The 18,004-nt window shown below is 41.5% G+C and overlaps 1 protein-coding gene across 5 annotated transcripts in view; it reads right to left on the bottom strand.

Annotated features, from left to right (window-relative positions):
* TSC22D1 (TSC22 domain family member 1) overlaps positions 1-17,385 on the bottom strand; it is a 92,967-nt gene extending 75,582 nt beyond the window's left edge. For 3 of the 5 annotated variants that reach the window (XR_007201759.1, XR_007201760.1, XR_007201761.1), the window contains exon 1: positions 13,756-16,613. Coding sequence is in view for 2 of the 5 variants with exons in the window: in XM_048295334.1 (XP_048151291.1) it covers positions 13,756-16,622 (2,867 nt within the window). In the remaining 3 variants the exon portion in view is untranslated. Of the gene's footprint in view, positions 1-13,755; positions 16,623-17,244 lie in introns of those variants that run through there. The other 2 variants (XM_048295335.1, XM_048295334.1) reach the window with 2 other exon arrangements.
* Between the last annotated feature and the right edge of the window lie 619 nt (positions 17,386-18,004).

The raw sequence follows: 18,004 nt of genomic DNA, 5'->3' as shown, positions 1-18,004 counted from the left end.
AATCAGAAGTCTGACGTAGGTTTATCATTGAGCTTTAGAGATTTATTTCTTGGTTTAGGTATTACTAGGTTGTTTCATTTTGAATTCCTTCTAATCCCTTTAGATTATCTTTTGTCATTTAGAAAAAATACAACACCACAACTCAATTTTGAGATGCTGTAGGACAGGCCTCAGCAGCAGCAGCTTTTTGTTTTCAAAGAACCAAGTTAAAGTACCTTCTTGAATTTACAAGATGGACATCCTGGGCCTTATATCGGTCCATGCCAAAACCAAATGACCCTTCTGGCATATTTGGCAAGAAATCTGAACTCTTAAACATATTAATTTACCATAGTAATAGTGGGTGAGAGTAAAAAATCTTCAGAAAGGCAAAAATGACCAGGCTAAGACACTCCATTGTACTTGGAGAATATACGTGTGACGCAAGAGAAAAGGAAAGCCAGTGACCCTGACATTGGCTCCACTTCCTATGGGCACCAAATGTTTGGAGCAAGCAAACCTAGTCTACAAGGACAATACAAAGGACTTCTGGTTCAGTAAGAATGACTTTCTGATAACACAAAGAAGGGAAAATAACACAAATGGAGGTCTTCCCACAGTCTGACGAGGAATTAGCACCACACCAACTTTAGTTAATTGCTCATAACATTCTTTTCCTTACTCCCTTTTATTGCTTCTGCTCTTCAGACTCACCAACAGAAGCCTCGTTTTCCTGAACCCAAGTATTTACCATTCATCAGGAGTCCTCAAGCAAAGAACAGCAGACGCTAAACCAAACAGGACAAATGGAAAAAGCACAGGACATAATGCTAAAGCAGAAGAACTCTATCATTCCAGGCTTGGAACCAGGATGCATTAGTTCATGCAGCATAACCTAGCTTGGCAAGTGTTGCATTTTGCCAACATTATCAGGAAAGGAGGAGAACGAAGTTCTGAAGCCTGTACTTCAGCAGGTAAGCAGAGCAATACAATGAAGCTAAAATACAAACATTTCACATCAAGCAAATACACTATGAAATCCTAAAATGCAATTTGTACACACGTAGAACATGCTAACCTAGGAAATGACAACATCAAACAATTGGTTCTGTTGCTTATAAATTTGGATGGTCTTGGCCTCAGCAGTTAAGCATCAATTGATGTCACTTCCAAAAGCAGTCATTTCCAAGGACATACGGCACTTCACAACACTCAGTCATACCAGTCAGACTCCACAAAACCCACTCCAGCTGGCCAAATGCTTCTCCACTAGCCACTTCTTCCTATGGCAGTGGGCATCTGGCCATGAGCCATTAAGAGTATAAACTCTTCTACCCCCTTCCCAAGAAATTACACTGAAGGTAACAGACACATACATTTCTAGACACCTTTCTGCTAGGTAAAGGTTCAAAAGGTTCTAGTAGGTAAAGGTCTGGAATCTATACACCAAAGTGCTCCAAAAGGCAAACCTCAATCCAGGACTTCCAAGTTCTTCACCTCAAAAGGCTCTTATTGAGCATCCTCTTCAGCATCTCTTTTTTCTATTACTCTTATCAATTACTCAATTGATCATCCTCCAAGAAAATCAATCTGCCAAGTCAACAGCAGCCACACTGACATTTCAGGTGTTCACTGCCGTGTTCAAACACACCTTCTATTCAGTTTTAATTTTCAGAACAGCCAGAACCAAAAAGTCCTAATTTTCACATTTCCTATCTGTGCCATCTTAGTAAAATCCACCGCATCAACACTTAGACAAAAAATTGCTTACTTCACCGTTTCAAACCATTTCTTACCAGGTTGAGATTAAAAACAACCCTATGCTCACCACTTAAGAACAATCTCACAGAAACTAGTCACACTCACTGACAGACACTATAATTAAGTAGTATTCAGACATGGCTAGATCTTCTTTCATGAAAAAAAAGGCCAACTTTTCCCAGCAATTATTTTTTGGTACATTTCTCTTGTGCTCATGTTAGGGAGAGGAGACTACCAATGACAGTTACTTATTTTAACTCTCTTACTTCTGAAAGAAAATGCAGATCTTTCCATCAATCTCATGATTTCTGAAACAACTGTTTCTAAATCTTGCCTCTTCATTAGAAGTAGACAACATAAATCAGTGGTGAAAAACATGCAATAGATGAGAAAAAAACCTTTAAAGAAGGTTACCCATATGCTTGAGCAATTCTGCACTGGAACAAACCATTTTAATAACTTCATTATAAATGTATACCTTGGGTTAGAGTATATAATTTAGGATATAAAATGCTACAGAAAATATTTGTTTCATGTAATATGATTTTTCATATTATAGTTACATTTTTTAAGAATGGTATCCAAGAAAACTGAAGTTTTTAGTAGAAAATGCATTAAGAACTTCTAGCATATAATTTACAGAAGCTCCACATATGCATATTACAATGTGCTACAGACAACCAAAACTTATACTTGACCAATTGTGAGCACAGACCTCACACTGCCAAGCTGCCTATGCCAAATTGTGCACAGCCGCGTGGCATTATCGTTTGATGAATGCAATATGTGTGACTCTAGGGTTCACAGTAACGAAAGCATGAGAAGATTTGTCTGCATTCACAAAGGCTACACACCTAATCCAGAGCTACCTGACAGCAACTTCGAGAAGGTATTTTTGAAGAATACCTGTAAATTCACAAAACCATAGGATTTTAAAGCGAAACTAAAAGGATGGATGTCTGGAATTTAGGATAACTGCATGGCTCTTATATTGATCTGACTTATCTTCTCTCTAACATATTATGCAAACTTTATCATTTAGCAAAAAGATATCCCAGGGCTTGGGTGTTTTTTTGTTCTTTATTGTTGTTCTTAAAATATAAAAATGATTAGAACATTTTGGATACTTATAAAATTTACTTGTTTCTAAAATATTAAGAACGGCTTAGTCTATTATGTTCAGAGGTTGGAACAGGAGGAGATGTTTTTAAATGGGTTTTTTTTTTTAAAAAAAAAACCAAACAGATTTCTTTAAACATCTCCCCAGATAAAAAGTATTAAGAGGGAGGATTACATGGCTTGCTTAAACACTTACATATCAGTAAATATCAAGACAATCCTCTATTTGAAAATACATATACTTCATACAATTTCAACGTACTTTACAAAATTCTTTGGAAAACTTTTTCAGAGAAAACATTTTTACCCAACAGCTTCTCAGGAATTAAAAAAACCTGTTCTAAATATTTTAAGAATTTGAACAGTAAACCTACATGTTAAAGATTCCACACTGGATTCTGATGGTCAGACAAATGCAGAAAGTGAAGATAACCACAACTGTCTGCTATAACATGTTAGTATTTCTTTTTCCCCTTCCACAGATCACAGTACTCTAGAAGCTGAAGGTATCTTGATGCAAATCATTATCTTCCATTTACACGTTAAATTACAGTGAAATAAGACTCCTCAGTTTCTGCACTACCTCCAACACTAAGCAGGACTACAGATCTCCAAGGGCAGTCAATGAGACCCCCTGAAGAGGCTGACCCATGCCTTCAAGGTGAAATGGCAGCTCAAACAATTTTCAGTGCAGCAGTATTCCAGAGATGATGCACTTCATTATTAACAGAGTACACCTCCAGAAGAACACACAGATTACTATCCTGCTTTGCTACTCTGTTTTTCCATAAACCACTAAAAACATTTAGAATTTTGCCTGCTTTAAAGCATCACTATCTTAAAATCACTTCAGAAGTTGTACAGACATCAGGCACCAAGTCCTTCAAGATTATCTTTCTGCAGCCAGCAAAGCAAAGCACGAATTCACAACTAGGCCTTTTAGCTACTATCCCATAAATAGGAAGAGGCTGTATTGCCAACAACTGCATATACTTGACTGACATGTTGCATGCCTAACAGGATTTCAAAAATTAAAATCCCTTTCCCAACCAGAAAGAAAGAAGAAAACCAAAACCAGCATCATGAACACATTTCTTTCACACCTTCTACCCTCCCTCTTCTCTCTCCAATCAAATACAGGCTCAGAAACTCCTCTTTTTCACAAGCAATTACAGAACTGGAAGGAGTCTCATACACTTGGAAAGAAAAAAAATAACATGGAGGCACATGCACATCCTACACCAATCCCTGAGCATTTATGAGTAATTTGACATTTCACCCAATTTGGGATATTAGGCCTACTAAAGAAACACTTGGCAGTGCAATATGCTGATCCATTTTTAACATAATAACCTCATTCAACAGATTAAAGAGGTACATTTATACCTTGAATTCATTTGGGTGCTACAGTAAATTATTTAACAAGCACTTGAAGTACGCAGTCATTAACTCATGGTTCCTTTTATTTTATTTTCACTTGGTTTTATTTTGTAAGACTGCAAGAAATGAGACTGTAAAAGCAGCAATTGCTCATTCTTTCACCAGCAGGTTTGTTTTGGGTTGTTTTATTAAAAAAAAAGGCTTATATGTTCTCATATGCATGCATACAGATAAGGAGCATTAAGAATTTTAGAATAAAGGATTTCAAAAACAAATTAATCAAGATGTTCAGTAGACATTTCAAGTTAAGGCAAGGTCAAGATTCTTCACTGAACAGCTTATAACATAAACAAACCATAATGCTGAATATAAACTAATTATTACTATCAAATTCTTCCTTGACAGATTTCATATACTCTTATAGTCTGAGAATCCTCTACTGAAAGTGGCATCAAGGGAGAATGACAATTAATAGCATGCACAAGTTGACACGAAATAATAACAAAACGAAATTCCAAGTTGTTCTCCTTCCCCTTACCTGCCTTTCTATATAGCAAGGAATTACAGCATGAACCCTCATGAAATCCTAAAGGGAAAGAAAAGCATTCCACTTCTGTCAGGCTCAATCTGGAAGTACGAATTAAAATGCTGTTTATAGTCCACAGACAGACTTCCTCAGAAAAATATGGAATCTTTCATATGGTACAAAAACACATTATGATATTTCAACACACATACATCCAGTAAAATTACGAAGCTTAAAATAATCTTCCAGGAAATCTACAGAAGCCTTTTTTCCCTTTGCTTATCCCAGCTCAGTGGCAATATATGCCAAACAAGTCACTCATTATTCAGGTTCTGCCTGAGAAATTTTTGCTTGCTCTTCTTTAAAAAGAAAAGTATTTCAAAATTGCAGTCACAACAGATATCAAAGCAATCATACATGAGTTACTGGGTTAATTTTTAATCACAATGTTCCTTAATAGCTATAAGAGCACTAAATATATAGAAACACAAATTTAGTAGGGTTACATTCCAACTTGTTGATTTCTGTAGTTTCTTTTATATATAAGTTGACTGCCAGTCATCATCTCTCTCTGTCATCTATACACGACTGTGACAGAATTGGGTGAAATGAAGGTCAGAGGAAGCTTAAGAGGCATTTAAGTTTCCTCTCATCTTGACAGGGATTTCATCCCTCTACATTGCACAGACTTCAAAGTTACTGGAGCAACATAAAGAGCTATTCCTATAACTTACATTTGTTTACAAGGATTTAAAGGAAAACACCAATTATAAACCAGCACAAGCAACACTTAATGGATACCAAATTCAGAAACATAACACTTTATGCAACTAGAAGGACCCACAAGACAATGGATTAGAAATAAAAGACCCACATCATCTGCAAAAAGATGGCATAACTTATATTTGATCCACACCTCATGGTCTCACCTCATGGGGGAATGAACCAAGTGTAACATTGAAGATAAAGAAACAACTATACAGTAATAGCACTGCATGCTCAAATTGTGTTACCTGTGCAACTCATCATTAAGAGCTACACTGCAGTACAGTAGTAAAAAAGAACCCTATTATTAAATGCATTAAGACAGTAAGACTATTGTTGAATGTGTATCCACATTTTCAGCAGCTTTCAGTACTACCCCTAATACTTAGCACAGCACTTTGACACTGTTGCTTAAACAGCTGCTGGAAAAGTTCACATCTCAGTAACACACCAAGAAATCAGAGTCCTGAAAACTTCCTGCTGACATCCATGCTAATTAAAACAACCAAACACACACACACAAACAAACCAAAAGGAAAAAAAAAAAAAACCAAGACAAAAAAAAAGAAAAAAGAAAAGACATACAAACAAGAAGGCTGGAAAAATACTTAAGTCACACAGAAGCTCAAACAATATGCCTGACCAAGTCATTTAACACACTTAAGCTGAAGGTTATAAAACACTCTACAAACAACTTCCAGTTGCTACCAAATCTATAGTTTACTAGAAATACTGCCTATATTTTTTAACAGACTGTGGTCCCATTCACCTAGAAGTTCATCTCTAAGTCTAATTCCTCTGCTGCCTGTTTTAGCAATTTATAAAATGGTACTTCTCCACTACACTCAAAAGAATGGATTATTCAAAACTGTGTAACCAGATGAACAAGATAACCCTTAAGTTTTAATTAAGACAAATACAAAGCCATTTTCTGAGAATTTCCTTGAGGGGGGAAAAAAAAGCGTAAGTGGTACGAGCATTTGTTGCTCTTCAAGGACTACAGTAAGCTCCAAAACTGTGTTAAATTCTCAGCCACAATGAGATAAACAAAACCTCCCACTACTTTACTTCTTACTCGGTTCTTCTAAGTATTTTCAAAATTCTATACCCATTTCAGTCTATACAATACCTACAACCCCCAGCAAGGAAGGCTAATTATAAAGAGTAGTTTGTTTTGGTAGCCATTCTCTGTTGAACAAAGAGAAGTTACTTTTACTGTTCTGGACCATCACTAACCCTGCACAGCAAGAAGAAACAGAAACTGGGACAAGAACATCAAGCCTGAATGCCCAGGATTCTTAAATTTACATCCTGATTGTCAAAGGTCATCAATATAGGAAGCCTCACCAACACCTCAAAATAGGGTGATAAACCATTAAACACGAAGGACAAACATCTAACAAAATCCATGTAACACAGAGTGGAGAAGAGTAGAAAAAAAACTCTGAAGTCATTTCTGGTACACAAGAATGCCAAAATAATTTAAAGAAAGCATAATCACTAAGTAATTGCTTACTCCAAGAAAACGGTGAGACGGTTTACTGTGACTTTTCTGTTTTACCGAAACACATTACAGATCTTACTTTGCAAGTAAAAATACTTTCATAAAATTGAACAAGTTCCCATTATTAAAGCATAATGATGTGTTTGAACATGATAAGTATCATTCTTATCTCTGCACAGCATCAGAATCAGAAGTCCTCATTTAGTAGGTACTATCAAGTCACTTAATCCATAAGGTAACCAACAATGACAGAACACGTGAACTATCACAGGCTCTACCATTTGCATGTATGGCATCATTACAATCCCTGCCAAACATTTATAACTTCTAAATCTCTCTCCCAGGAAGGTCAATTCAGCTTCAGTGGAAGATGGAGATTTTTGCATGTAACTGCAACCACAAACCAAATCCTGCTTCCAACACTGACAATGCACAATAGGTGTTTGAAGGCTTGCACAAAATGAGCTGATAAGGATTTCTACACCACTGACTGTAGCACAATTACTATCTTTGTTAGCAAATTCCAAAAGCAGACAACGAGTTAAAGTGTTACCAGACATTAAAGCCAGAAGGATGATCAGGTGCTCCAACTTGATACCATAATTATGCTGCACTTCCATCATGCAATTCCTAAGTCCGAATGCCTTAGAACACACTAAAATAAATTAAGTGCTATCACCAGTCACTCGAGAACTCTTTCCATCTTAGCTTTAGGCTATGGTTTCCTGTACAGCCATGCTGAGAATAAGCTAGTTTCTTATTTACGGTGATCATTGCCATGAAATAATTTACTGAATAATCTTACTCTCAAGTCCCTCTTAGCATGCTGTTAAAGCATGCTTTTGCTTAATAGCACTGCTTTTGGTGGTCTAAACGCAGTAAATGAAAGGTACAGGTCCACTTTAAGAAGCTTTCAGTCATTTGTTAAAGTATAATACATATTACACACAGTACATTTTAGTCTCATAAATTAATCAAAAGAATAGAAAAAGAACCAGTGCATTAAATCAATGAGAACAAAGACACACCATTCTGTTCTAGTCATTTTTATGTTTCACCTACATCACACTGCAACCCCAGATCACAAATTATTCCCAGAAAGGTCATACCAAGAATACACTTGCTATAATTACACTGATATTCAGGCATGCAGTTTTTTGTTTAAAAGACCACACTAGCAATACTACTGTTGACAATTTGATGTACTTCCTAAGCTGTTACAGACAGGTCTGAAAAGGCTTATTTACTTTATTACTATCTGTAAGATGAACAGGTTACAGGGGGTCTCTTTGTAGTACAGGTGTGCTAACAATACAGCTTTTTATTTATGCCTAAGCAAGATACATTAACATACTGGGGGTTGCTAGGTTGGGCTGGGGTTTTTTGTTTGTTTGTTTAGGGTTTTTTGGAGGGGGTGGTGGTGTTTGTTTTTCAATTATTTTCCCCTCCCACTCTGCTTTACTTTGCTAGCTTACCACTGACTGATACAGTCATTACTCTGTCGCCCATTATCTAGATCACAGTAACTTGTAAAGGCTGAAACACTTCACTACCAATCCATTTGTCAGTGTATTTAATTCTGATTTCCAGATTAGCCTGTAAAGAATGCAAATCCTGAGATAATAACAAAGACAGTTTTTCAACATTTAATATTTTAAAACCTTGTTTGCTCATTTTCACATATGCATACATAGATGCTTTCATATTTATGCACTGCTCCAAAGACCAACCAAAACTGCAGTGCTGTGGAAATCAGTCAGTTGAAGAGATGAATTTCTCAGCATCTGCCTTATCTTAAGTGCTAAATTACTGCTTTTACAACCCTCTGGTATCTGTTGACTCTTCCTGTCTTGAAAGGCAATGCAATACCAAGTACTGTAGCAACCCTTAGTTCAAAGCATATCATGGTATGCAGAAAATGCATCTATAAAAGACATCAGGAAAAGGTCCATCAAAACAGGTATTGCCACCTACAGCTGGTCAGCAGACATACAAGGTGCAGACCCTAAATTCCTTATTGTTCTTAGAGCAGAACTAACAAAGTCAATTCCACCAACAACAGGTATTCTACTCCGTCAGACAAGTGAGACTGGACTTGTCAGCACAACACAACAGCAAGTACACTTTCTTCACCAAAGTTCTCTCTTTCTACTCACTTGACTTGTCACTAGTGAGGTTAATAATTTTTTCAAGTTCCATAGAAAGCTCAACTGAAGATACGAACAGACTTTTTTAACAGTTCACCTCCTAGAACTCAAATCACATGGTTTTCAAAATGGCAGCAAAACTATGAAGCAAGTCTAAAATGTGCAAAACAGAAAATAACAACAGTGCCCCTAGGATGCAACTAAAAAAAAAAAACAAAACACTATATATCTATGCTAATCCACCAGAAATCCTTCATTGTAAAGTATCTTTTCCTTTTCTCATCAAATAGCAGCAAAACTTCCAGCAAATAAAAAAGCCTATACGAACTCTAAAACCATTTACAAAATCGAAGTAAGTATGCAAAATAGTTGCTGCATCAAAAATGTAATTGAATCTTACAGCTCTACTTTACTTACTTCATTCCCTACTGCTTACTAAAATCTGCAAAAAGTATTGAACTACATCTGTAAAAACCTCATTCATACCTGGTCAACCTTTCCACCACACAGCTGCATACAGGATGAACATTAATGTAGCTTCCTGACTGTACTTCACTTTACAATCTAGTACTAGTTACTACTGCTAGAGATTTCTCTAAGGCTGCTCACAAGTCTTTGGATTCTCATGTTTAGCTTTAATCTTCCACCCTCTCTGCAAACTTAATAACAAGCCAAAACACACGTCCTACACAGAAAACATTTCTAAAAGGATAATAAAAATTTCTCTTAAAATGTAATGAAATTGTCAGGTAAAAAAAAAATATTTTAAGTCTCTATGCCTGTTTTGTGTTTGCCATCATCTTTTCCTCCTTCTCTTTAGCTTCACTGTTGGATGAAAAGCACAAACAGGTGAACACAACTTGCACCAGCCTGAAGAATGCAAACAATTCTACAGGAAACATTGTCAAGGACAGAGAGGCAGTTATTAGTTCTTTTATCCTTCATTCACAAAATTTGCTTTTGAGTAACAGCAAACAACATTTCAGATTAAGCTGTTTTTAAATTCACTTATAGCAGCCTTTATAAATGCTGTAAAATACATTAACTTTTCAAGTTTTCACTCTACAGGTAACTTAAAAATAATATAAATCCATACAAAACCTTAGTGCAAGCATGTAAAGCAAAACATTGTCTATGAAGATGTAAAACTGATTTTGTAACATTAAGTATAAATACACAAAAATATTCACTGTGGTATAAAACATGCATTCTTCCATGCTTAAATATCAAACACATGAAAATAAAAGCAATCCTCTTCTACAGTTCTGAAGATGAAACACTAAACTCAAAAGACCATGTCTAAAATAAGCAAGATTTAATACCTATAGTGAATAAATCAAGGTAGCCACTCCAAATCCAACAAACCATGTAAGAATTATGCACTGAGTCCATACCATGGCCCAAGTTAAGGAGAAGGAAAAAAAAGTATTTAATAACCAAAAAACTGGCCTGCGTTTTTGCAGACCAAAAAATTAAGAGACGATGAATCTCCCAACATACAAACACCTATGGCACACCCAATAGGCTTAAGAAAGACTAGTCAGAAGAACTACAGGTGTGTGGTGATTTTGTATCCTCTCTTTATTTATTAACGTTTGCAAATTATTTTTCCATATGGCATTCTGCCAAGCACCTCATTTTTAATATCTAATCTTCACAATGACTTGAAATAAAAGTCATTCATACTGGGGAAATAAAGGTTACAGTTCTCAAAGCAGATACACTCCACAATGTCTATATTTAAGAGGCCATGGCCTGATAACAGGCATACAAAGAGCTGCAAATGGTGTTCTAAAAACTGAACAGACTAAAGACTTAAAGATACTGGCACGGCCTTAAACGCAATTATATACAGGTTTAAGGAAAGCTGGGAGTTAATCTATACAAGGTATTACATGGGTCAGATGTTTTTTCAAAGGCACGCTACATGGAATTTTACAGCTTCTTTGCTAGCCCAATTATGTCATCACTCACTTCTTTTCTCCTACCTTTTCCTTTGCCAGGTTTAGAATCCCTTGGGATGTATTGATAGAAATCTTCAGTGACATATGTGTGTGCAGATAAGACAGAGAGAAGTGGGAATTTCAAACACACATATTTACAATACACCTGCTTCTGAAATGCTTATGCCCTTTTACAAGACACTACCCTTTACCTCCTGTAAAAGAGGGAATAATCTAATCAACCAGCAAAAAACTCTAACTAGAGAGATCCCATGGCCAGAAAAGTGGGGAGCCAAGCAGAATAACAATATATCTTGCACTGCCTGTAGTGAGTAACAAACTCTTAAGCTCCAGCCCAAAATTCCAGAGAAGATGACAATATAAGTACCCTGCCCTGAGATCCCCTGGAAGAGGAAACAGAAGCAATCTCACTAGTTTTTAATGTCGCATACAAATACACAGGGAGACATGCTGCTGTAAATTTTCAGACTGTACACAAAAGTGACCTGGCCACTACTGCCATGCAAAAAACCCCAAATTATTTTTGGTCTCCATTTAATAGTGTCATATCCTGCTTTGTGTAAAGAATCTAAATGATTTTCCAACTGCAGCTAAACAAAGTGTAGTCTACCTGAAGATGACAGATTGAACAAAGACACAACGTGCATGGGAGAAGAAAGGATATGATCTTTGGCTGGCCAAACAACAGAGGAAGAAGGTATTTCTGGCTATTGTTACCCGGAGGGACTTAAACATTCTGGAAAAACTACCAATCATGTCAAACTGCTAACATATGCTCTTAAAAATCAGGGTACAGACATATTCTAGATGTCATTTTCCAAAACAATGAGTACCAATAAACTTATGATTCTCCTCTGTGGCTAGGATCCCCTGAGAGCCCAGGGGGTTTTTTGGTTGATAAAAGAAAACAAAATGAAAAAACAACAACCATACAACAATAAAAACAAATTGCACCACCAAACACCAATGGGACCTGTGAAGAGAAGGATTAGTGTCTTGGTTTACAAAATTCAAATAAAAGAAAACCAAAAAACATTCCTGAAAAACTGCTAGTAGCATAATAGTGACACTGTTGGCTTTAACACCTCAATATGTCTTCTACCACCTTCACATACTTATTGACTTAAAAAAACATAATCAGAATGCAACAGTGTTGGAACTTGTCTTCTAGCACTCCTGGAGGACAAGCTGCTACTCATTACAGTTCTCTGGCATCTTAGAAAGATGTGATGAAAGCCACTACGGCAGTCAACACCTTATGATCAACATAATCCAGAGACTGCTGATAGAGTTAGGATTTTCAATATTAAGAAAAGAATCCAGCCTCTCCCAGCAACCCATTTTATTAAAACAAAAATTAAAATTAATAAGGTCTGGCCACTGGTATTACTCCTGATTTAAGTTATGGCACCAAGAAGGTATTTAAAAAGTGCTTCACCTCCCATTGCTATGGCATTTTTCCCATCTTGTGTTTAGTGCCTTGTTGTGTCTGCTCACCCTAGGCTCAGTTTTTCCAGTGTTCTTTTCCGTCCTGCCCCACATTCCCAAGGTGAGTTATTTATGCTAAAAATTACTTCTCCCATTAATGTAGCTTCTTAAGACAAAAAGTTCTTTGGAAGAAGCACCAGTCTTCTTGGCCACTTGCAAACCCATATCACAAGAGGTCCTCAATACATTGAGGACTTTCCACACATAATTAATACCAAACCACACTTTAAAATTGATGTTTCAGTCAATTCAGCCTACACACACAATGGTCTTTTCACAACTGATACAACTTGTCTGGACACACTGTCAAAGAAATGAGAATATTCACATGCATGAAGACCAGGCAGTGGTCACTTACTTGAAAAGGTGAAGGTGAGAGAATACATGTAGTTTGAATGGGTGAAAATGGGAAAAAAATATGCAGTTTTCTTACTCTAACTGCACAGAATTGGTGCACCAGATTCAAAGGCTCACCGCCCTTCCACAGGCCTGAGTGGATCTCGCCATGCATTAATGCTTTGAAGCAAAACCATCTAGACCAAAAGTACCCCAGGTTCAATTCAAAGAGCCACAACAATGTTGCTGAACACTTCTTATCCCACCATACTCATTTGCCTTAAGTGTCTCTTGGCTGTCAAAGAGGTTTTAAATACACCACAGAATAGCAACTGGTTCAGCCTTAGTAAAGTCAATACTTAAAAAAGAGAAGCTAAGGCAGGATGAAGTCTAGGCTTGTGAAAAAAAAAATCTACCTAAGAATAAATATTAATTATTTCTGTATAATAAATAATCTAAACTAAAATCACCACTAGTATACCCACACTCCACAGTATTCTTCTGTCTTCCTCTACACAATGGGAATATACACACTGAACAGACTGTTAAGCACAATTTACCCACACAGCAGTTTCAAAGCATAATCAATACAACCCACCCCCTCAAGAGAAAAACAAGTTCTTTAATACACTATCTGCATGTGCTGAGACCTGACAAATAGTATTTTAATTAGACAGAAACATCACACTGCTTCATTTCACAGAACGGCTGTAAAAAGGCTTGCAAGTTAGCGCAAATCAAACTATCAAACAGTCCATCTTTTAATGAAGTTACAGGCAGTCTTACCTCTCATCCTCACCATCTACAAGAGGCGTTGTCAACGGCAGCACCTTCAGCGGAAAGAGGGATGCCGAGGATGGCATGCTGCTGCTACCGCCATCTGAAGCGGCCGATGCTCCACCACCACTCTCGACGCTGGCAGCTTGAGGTAAACCCACCAAGGAAGGTTCTGTAGGGCGTCTGCCATCTTCGATTTGGCTTACAATGGACTGAGCTAGTGATTGTGCAGGGAACTGGGTAGAGCTTAGTGGCATCTGCTGTGGCACACTCTGTGCCACTGGCATACCTATACTTGTTGATATCAAGGGAGGCTGACTAACGCTTTGAGCCAAATTGCCATTCTGCACAGCCGAAGCCTGTGCTATATTCTGTGGCTGTCCCAAACCTACAGAAGCAGAAGGTATGCCAGGAGGCACAGCTGAACCAGTTTGACTTGGTGCAGGAACAGTACTAGCAGAGGGTATAGGGCTTACCGCAGGCAGCTGCTGGCCAGTCATCCCTTGAACTACAGATTCCACTCCTTGTGCCTGTGGCTGTACAGGTAACAAGGTGTTTTGCTGAGCAATGACCATTTGCTGAGGAAGGCCTGTAGCACCGGCCTGTAATCCCTGCTGCATTATTCCTGTCTGCACAGGCTGCACTATTTGGGAAGATGGAGGAGCAGCAGTTGATGGCATAACTGGAGGTGGAATTTGGTTTGAAGCAGATGGTGGTTGCACCACAGCAGCTACGGTTCCTTGCTGCCCAACATTTAGTATCTGACCACTGGCAGCTACACCTGGTATTGCTGCTGGAGCATGGGCAACAGGCTGAGCTGGGGCAGCAGCTGGATGTGCTTGCACTGAAGGCTGCATGCCCTGTGCCTGGGCAACAGGAACCGGTTGTCCAGCTCCCACTCCTGTAGAACTTGGCTGCATGGCAGGGGCTGGAGTCTGAAGGATCTGCTGATGCTGAATGTAGTCTGGCATAGCCCCTGTGACAGAGTTTTGGTTCACCGGCTTAACGTGACCCGTGGCCATCTGCGTAGGAACTGGCTGCTGTTGCTGCTGTTGTCCATACTGCAACTGCTGCTGCTGCACCACTGGCAAAGTCTGCACAGGCTGTGCTGGCTGTGAATACGGCAGCTGCTGTTGAGCCATACTCTGAAGGGCAGGTTGCTGGTGGCCCAGAGATGGGGATACACCTAGTATATTAACTGGGGCTGGCTGAACCCCAGTAACAGTGGTTAGACTGGCCTGTGCAGGAGGTTGGACCCCTGGCTTCTGCTGTGGATAATTTACCTCTTGAGAATGCAGCTGGACTTGTGCAAGCTGTGATTGAGAAACACTCTGTGGTATACTAGATGCTGGAATTGCTGGAGGAGCAGTACTGCTAAAATCCATCTGCTGCGGACCCACACCTTGAAATGCTTGCTGCTGTACCACAGTAGGTGCTCCCATTTCTCCACTTCCCACACTTTCTGTATAGTGACTCAGTGTGCTTACATTGCTGCTAACAGAACTCCCACTGGTGCTCTCCCTTTCAGAAGTCACTTCAAGCGGGTTTTGTTTTATCGTCTCTACTGCTTTGTTTACTGCTACTCCCTCCGAAACTGCAACAGTATTTTCTTTATCATAGAATTCAGTGCAAGTCCATCTACCTTTTTTGAAAGGTTCAGAACTAGAATCTAATTTTACAACCCTAAACCTTGACGTGCCAGATGCAGGCTGCTGCTGGCTTGATCCCACTGCCATTCCTGCAGTTGGATTAGTAACATTGTTAATGACACTAGAGGAAGCACTCGTACCATTGCCAACACCACTCAAGATACTCGCATTAGCATTGCTGCTAGTTCCAGACAAAGCATTTACATTACCAGTACTCGTGATGTTGCTTAAATTTATAGTACCAAGCACGTTACTTGCCACACTAGAACTACCACCACCAATATTATTTAAGGTACTAGTTCCAGTAGCAGGACTTATACCTAAATTGCCAGGAGTACTCGTAGTGCGGATATTAGACACGGCAGATGCCAGGGAACCAGTGGATGATGCAGCAGAAACTGGTGCAGTTGGTATAACATTGTCAGAGCTTCCAGTTGTTGATAGTTTTCTAAACGATGGACTGGGAGGTGGTCCTCCAGAAACTGGGGCACTACCCACCCCAGGATGCGATGGATGATGGTGTCCATGATGGTGGTGGTGAAGATGGTGGTGATGATGAACATGATGGGGATGAACACTTCCATTGATCACAACACTCTGCTGCGGGTGATGAGGCAGAGGAGCATGCTGCTGAGGAAGATGAGGCTGGTTTGGAGAAACAGCCCCAGGAGTCTCTGCCTCTTGGAAGTTATTTAGAGTCTCTTCAGAAGAACTCCTCTCAGGTTCTCCCAAGTCAGTGGCTCTGGATAAAGACACGTCCAAGATTTCTGAAGATGACAGGTCTTCAGTGTGAGACTCATCGAGGTCATCGTAGCTTTCTGTATCCTCAGCTATGCTGTTATTAGAGCTCATACTAGCTGATATTTGAGCAGGGGTGACACTGGTAATTTGAAAGCCACTTTTCTTTTTCATTTGAGCTCCAGCCTGCGCAAGGGGCTGTGGCTGGAGCTGAGACTGCGAGAGGAGGTTCAGGCTTTGTGGATGAGGGGGTGTCGGCTGTGGACCCGCTGTTGAAGCTGATGCAGGAGATGGAGGTGGTGGCTGGACCAGCAAAGGCGGCTGATAATCCTCGGCGGAGAGGGCAGCGCTCCCAACGCCGGTACCTGGTGCAGTGGGAGCAGTAACGCAGCTGCTGCCGCTGCTACTGCTGCTGCCCCTTCTAGGAAACATCGCCGGGTGCGCCATCTTCCTAGCACTAATGTCTGCGGCTGAGTCAGGCTGGTGCATTGTATCGGGTGTATTTTAAGAGTGCAATCCCCCGGTATGGAAAGAGACAGACACACACATACACACACACACACAGTTAGCTGTGTGCTTAGGGCAGGGCAGAGACACCACCACGCATAACCCCCCCCGACTCCCGCAGTGCACGGGCTAAGGCAGCTCGGCACCGCCGCTCACCACCACCCCCCTCCCCTCCTCCTCCCCTCCGAGACAGGGAGGGGGCGAGCACCGGTCCTCCGCCGCCTCTGAATGTGACACTTTCAATCCTCCGCCATTCACTTTCTTTCTCCCTACCACCCTCCCCCCCGCCTCCCTTTGATTTCTACCACCACCTCTCTGCTCGGCCACCCCCCCCCCCCCCCCCCCTTCCCCAGCCCCACGATTGCGCCTCTCCCGGGAGGGCAGCCAGCCGGCCGCCCCGGGGGCGAGCCCCTTCCTCCTCCCCGCGGAGGCTCCGCCGGGCGCCGCGGCTCGCCGGCAGCCGGCAGCACCGCCCTCCCTCCTTCCCCGCCTCGGCGGGGCGAGGGCAGCCGGCGGGCCCGCAGGGCAGCCCGGCGAGGCGGCCGGCGCCCCTCGCCATCACCGCTCTTCGTAGTAGTAGGAGGAGGAAGGCGCGGATACGTACAGGACTGGCGCACAGCAGGGCGGCAGCGGCAGGCTGAGCCGGGCAGGGACATCCCCGTCAGTGGCAGCCATGGAGCTGAATCATTTTGGGTATTAGAGAGACGGAATAAGGACGGAAGAAAAGCAGCAGCAGCAACCCGACAAGAGAGTCCATGAAAAGGAGGGGGGGGGGGGGGGGGGGAGGGAAGGAGGAAGGGGGAGCCAGCCAGGCAGCCTCTCTCTCCTCCCTGTGTCTGGCTGTCTCTGGAGGAGGCTCCGCTCCGCACGCTCTTCCTTCCCCCTCCGCCGCCTCCTCCCCCTTTATAACAGGCGGCACCCGCTCGTCCTCCGCAGAACCGCGCCTGGAATCCGTCCTCCTCCCGCGTGTGCGTCCGCCCCGTCCTTTCTTCCCTCAGGGTCTACTCCCGGCTTCCCCGCCGCCGCGGGTCTCTCCCTCCCCGTGCCGGCCCCGTCTCCACACGGAGCGCTGGAGGAGGCGCCGCGGGGGGGAGGAGGGGAGAGCTCGCCAAAGGGGAGGGCGGGCGAGAGACAACGTAAGATGGCGGCCGCCGCGCACGCGCGCGCCGCCGGCAGACATAAAGCCCGTCTGGCCGGGGCCGGCGGAAATAGGGCTCGGCTCGCGTGGCGGAAATGGCCGAACGGCTCCGAGCCCGCCGAGTGTGGGGGTGTCCCGGCTGGGGAGGGGGCGAGCCTGCGGCCATGGCCACTGCGGGCGGCCGCCCCCCGGCCGCGTCGTGTAGCCGCCAGGTGCCCCCTCTCTG

The sequence above is a fragment of the Corvus hawaiiensis genome, chromosome 2 (genome assembly GCF_020740725.1).
Source record: "Corvus hawaiiensis isolate bCorHaw1 chromosome 2, bCorHaw1.pri.cur, whole genome shotgun sequence".
NCBI lineage: Eukaryota > Metazoa > Chordata > Aves > Passeriformes > Corvidae > Corvus > Corvus hawaiiensis.
This window is presented reverse-complemented; position numbering and strand designations above follow the sequence as displayed.